The sequence below is a fragment of the Nestor notabilis genome, unplaced genomic scaffold (genome assembly GCF_000696875.1).
Source record: "Nestor notabilis isolate BGI_N333 unplaced genomic scaffold, ASM69687v1 scaffold22472, whole genome shotgun sequence".
In the NCBI taxonomy this organism is placed as follows: Eukaryota; Metazoa; Chordata; class Aves; order Psittaciformes; family Psittacidae; genus Nestor; species Nestor notabilis.
The window spans coordinates 7,841-10,459 of record NW_009917283.1 but is presented as its reverse complement, the minus strand read 5'-3'; the positions used below and the strand labels follow the sequence as shown (position 1 = coordinate 10,459).

At 36.2% G+C, this 2,619-nt stretch overlaps 1 protein-coding gene across 1 annotated transcript; it reads right to left on the bottom strand.

Annotated features, from left to right (window-relative positions):
* Positions 1-876: 876 nt before the first annotated feature.
* HS3ST1 (heparan sulfate (glucosamine) 3-O-sulfotransferase 1) lies at positions 877-2,125 on the bottom strand. Its single transcript, XM_010009158.1, has one exon. The coding sequence runs from the start codon at positions 2,077-2,079 to the stop codon at positions 1,117-1,119; it is 963 nt and encodes a 320-aa protein (XP_010007460.1). The 5' UTR covers positions 2,080-2,125; the 3' UTR covers positions 877-1,116.
* Positions 2,126-2,619: the final 494 nt, after the last annotated feature.

Genomic DNA, 2,619 nt, shown 5'->3' with positions numbered 1-2,619 from the left:
AGATGATAAAAGTTCCTGGAGTTGGGGTTAATCCCAGAACACATAAGTCTAATCAAGACTTGGCATTATGGTTCTTGGAGGGAGATTAAATGAAGAGTAATCCATAGGCAATTTTCAGCTGCATAAAGCCCCTGCTCAACTCATAGAAAACAGCCTTAAATGGGGTATAAGTGTGGTAATATTTATAGGAACGAAGTTGCTGCTTATTGGAATGTAGACCAACTAATTTTTATGCCTAAGTGTTCATTTTCAGGGATGGCAAAGCGTAAATGTGCTATAAAATGAGGAAACAGTCATAAGCAACCTTGAAAATGTCCCTATATTGCTTAAATTCTTCTCTCAACCCTCCTTCTTCATGAAGTGTATATACATTCAGAGACTGTAGGAAGTTTTCAGGTTGATCATAATTCTGAAGGTAACTCTGGCTTTTATGAGCTGGTCCCCACCAGAATCTTTAAAAATCTGCCATAAAACCTGTACTGTACTGCTGAAGAATTTGAGGAGCACTTGTTATAACAGTAAATACAAAGGTAAGTACAGCAGTTAATACGTTATATTACACAGAGACTTCCATTGTCCTTTGGGTGTACACATCCCAACAAGTCTAAGTACCACCACTTTATCAGGAAATAATTTTTTTAAAGCAGGATGGAACAATTTGCTAACTACAACAATATCTTCAAATGAAAAAGAAATTATTAAACCAAATTTTAAAGCAAGAAAAATGTAAATGTAAAGTTTAGCATATTAATTAGCAATTAGAGGAAAAAGTACAGAATAGTCCAGAAAGGCCAAAGTATTGAAATAATTCTGAAGGGTTCTGTTGAAATGAATTTCTTATTTATTAAAAAGACAATGCATTTTCAAGAAAGCATCTTCTGCAGTGAAATAATTTAGTTTCTTCATATAGACGCATCATACACAATGTTAACAACCATGAAAAACAATACAAAATGCTTTCAAATTTAACAAGTAGAAAAATATAACTAGTATATATGGCAATTGTGAATCTAATACTGTACAGAATTATTTATGGATTTTACAAATAAATTATAGCTTAAATGCCCTTTTTAAAATTTCTAAGTGTACACTGGAACATAGGTTCTGAAGCTACCACTAGCTTGCCACAAATGAGTGCCAGTCAAATGTTCTGCCCACAAGCTCAAAAAACTTCTTGTTGGGTTCGTGGAAATATTCATGCAGTTTCTCAAGTAACCGGGTATCTACTTGTGGGTGTGCTCGTCCTTTTGACTCGTGCAAACAACGCTCTCTACCACTGTCCCTTAGGCAATAGAAGCCTTTAGTTTTATTGAAATAAAAGTTTGAAGCATTTATCTGTGGCGATAACATCAAAAATCTCTCTACTTTCTCTATTTCTGGGAAGGGATCTTTGATTAGTTTATCCCCATCTACAATGTGGATATGATCAAGAGGAAAATACTTCAGCCAGTTTTGCATGTGAATGTAGTATAAGCTTCTGTTTATTGCCTTGTAGCCCACATTGAGTTCACCATCTTTAATCAGGAATTGTTCAATGGATGGATACGGCTTGTGCTTCTGCATGTGATTATAGAACACTTGGGTGTAATCTGATAGAACTCTCTCACTTGGGTCTCTCAAAATAAGGAGTAGTCTTATTGATCGGTTCATGTTATAAACTCTTTCAGGCACTTTAGGTGATGTAAAATACGCTGGAGTTTTTTCCACTGTGATCTGATGGGGATAAGAGAACGGCATCTGATTAATATACCACTGCAATCCATTTCTGTAATGATCTTCCCAGTCAAAGAAATGAACTTCACTTTCTGCTGCTGCAATATCTGGATGGAGACTCAACATCTCTAACAAAGCTCTCGTTCCACCTTTCCTCACTCCAATAATGATAGTATGTGGCAGCTGCCGGCATGATCCATTGGAATGAATGTTTTCCTTGAAGTCATTTTTTTGAGATGTTTTCTTTAAAAGCTCTCTCTGAACAGACTGAGAAGAAGTCTCTGCCTTCGAATTTATAGCCGGTCTGGAAGGCACTACCTGAGGTTGAACAATAAGCAACACAGCTCCCAGCAGAAAAGCTGCCATGACAGAAGTCCTTAGTCTGGTTTCACTCAAGTAGGTAATGGGGCATAGAGTGATTTCCACCGAGAACAACCTTTAAAAGTTGTTTTTGTTTTGCTGAGCGAACGTGTATTTCTCAAACAGAAAATCTGCTGAAAGAGGAAACAAAAAAAGCAGCACGTTATTTTATACTCAGATGTATCTCTACTAAAGCCACACTGCAAGTATCTTTTGCTTTTCACAACTGTACAAATTTGTTTAGCTTTCCCAAATCTAGGCTCATAGGTCATTTAATTAAATTCTTTAAAAGACAGGCAAAGACAGGCACATACAATAACACCATGAGAAAATGATTTCCAGGCATCAGGAGACATGAAGATTCTGAATCTTCCTCTTGCCCCAAGATTCATTCAGAGTATTATTTTTTTCCTTATTTTTTAAAAATCTCATTTCATCGGAGTTGAAGCACAATCACAAGAGAATTAAGTGGGTTTTTCTTATCTGCAAGATTAGGTTTACCTTAGGGAAAAAAAATAAAAGGGTAAAGGTATGGACTGGACCAAA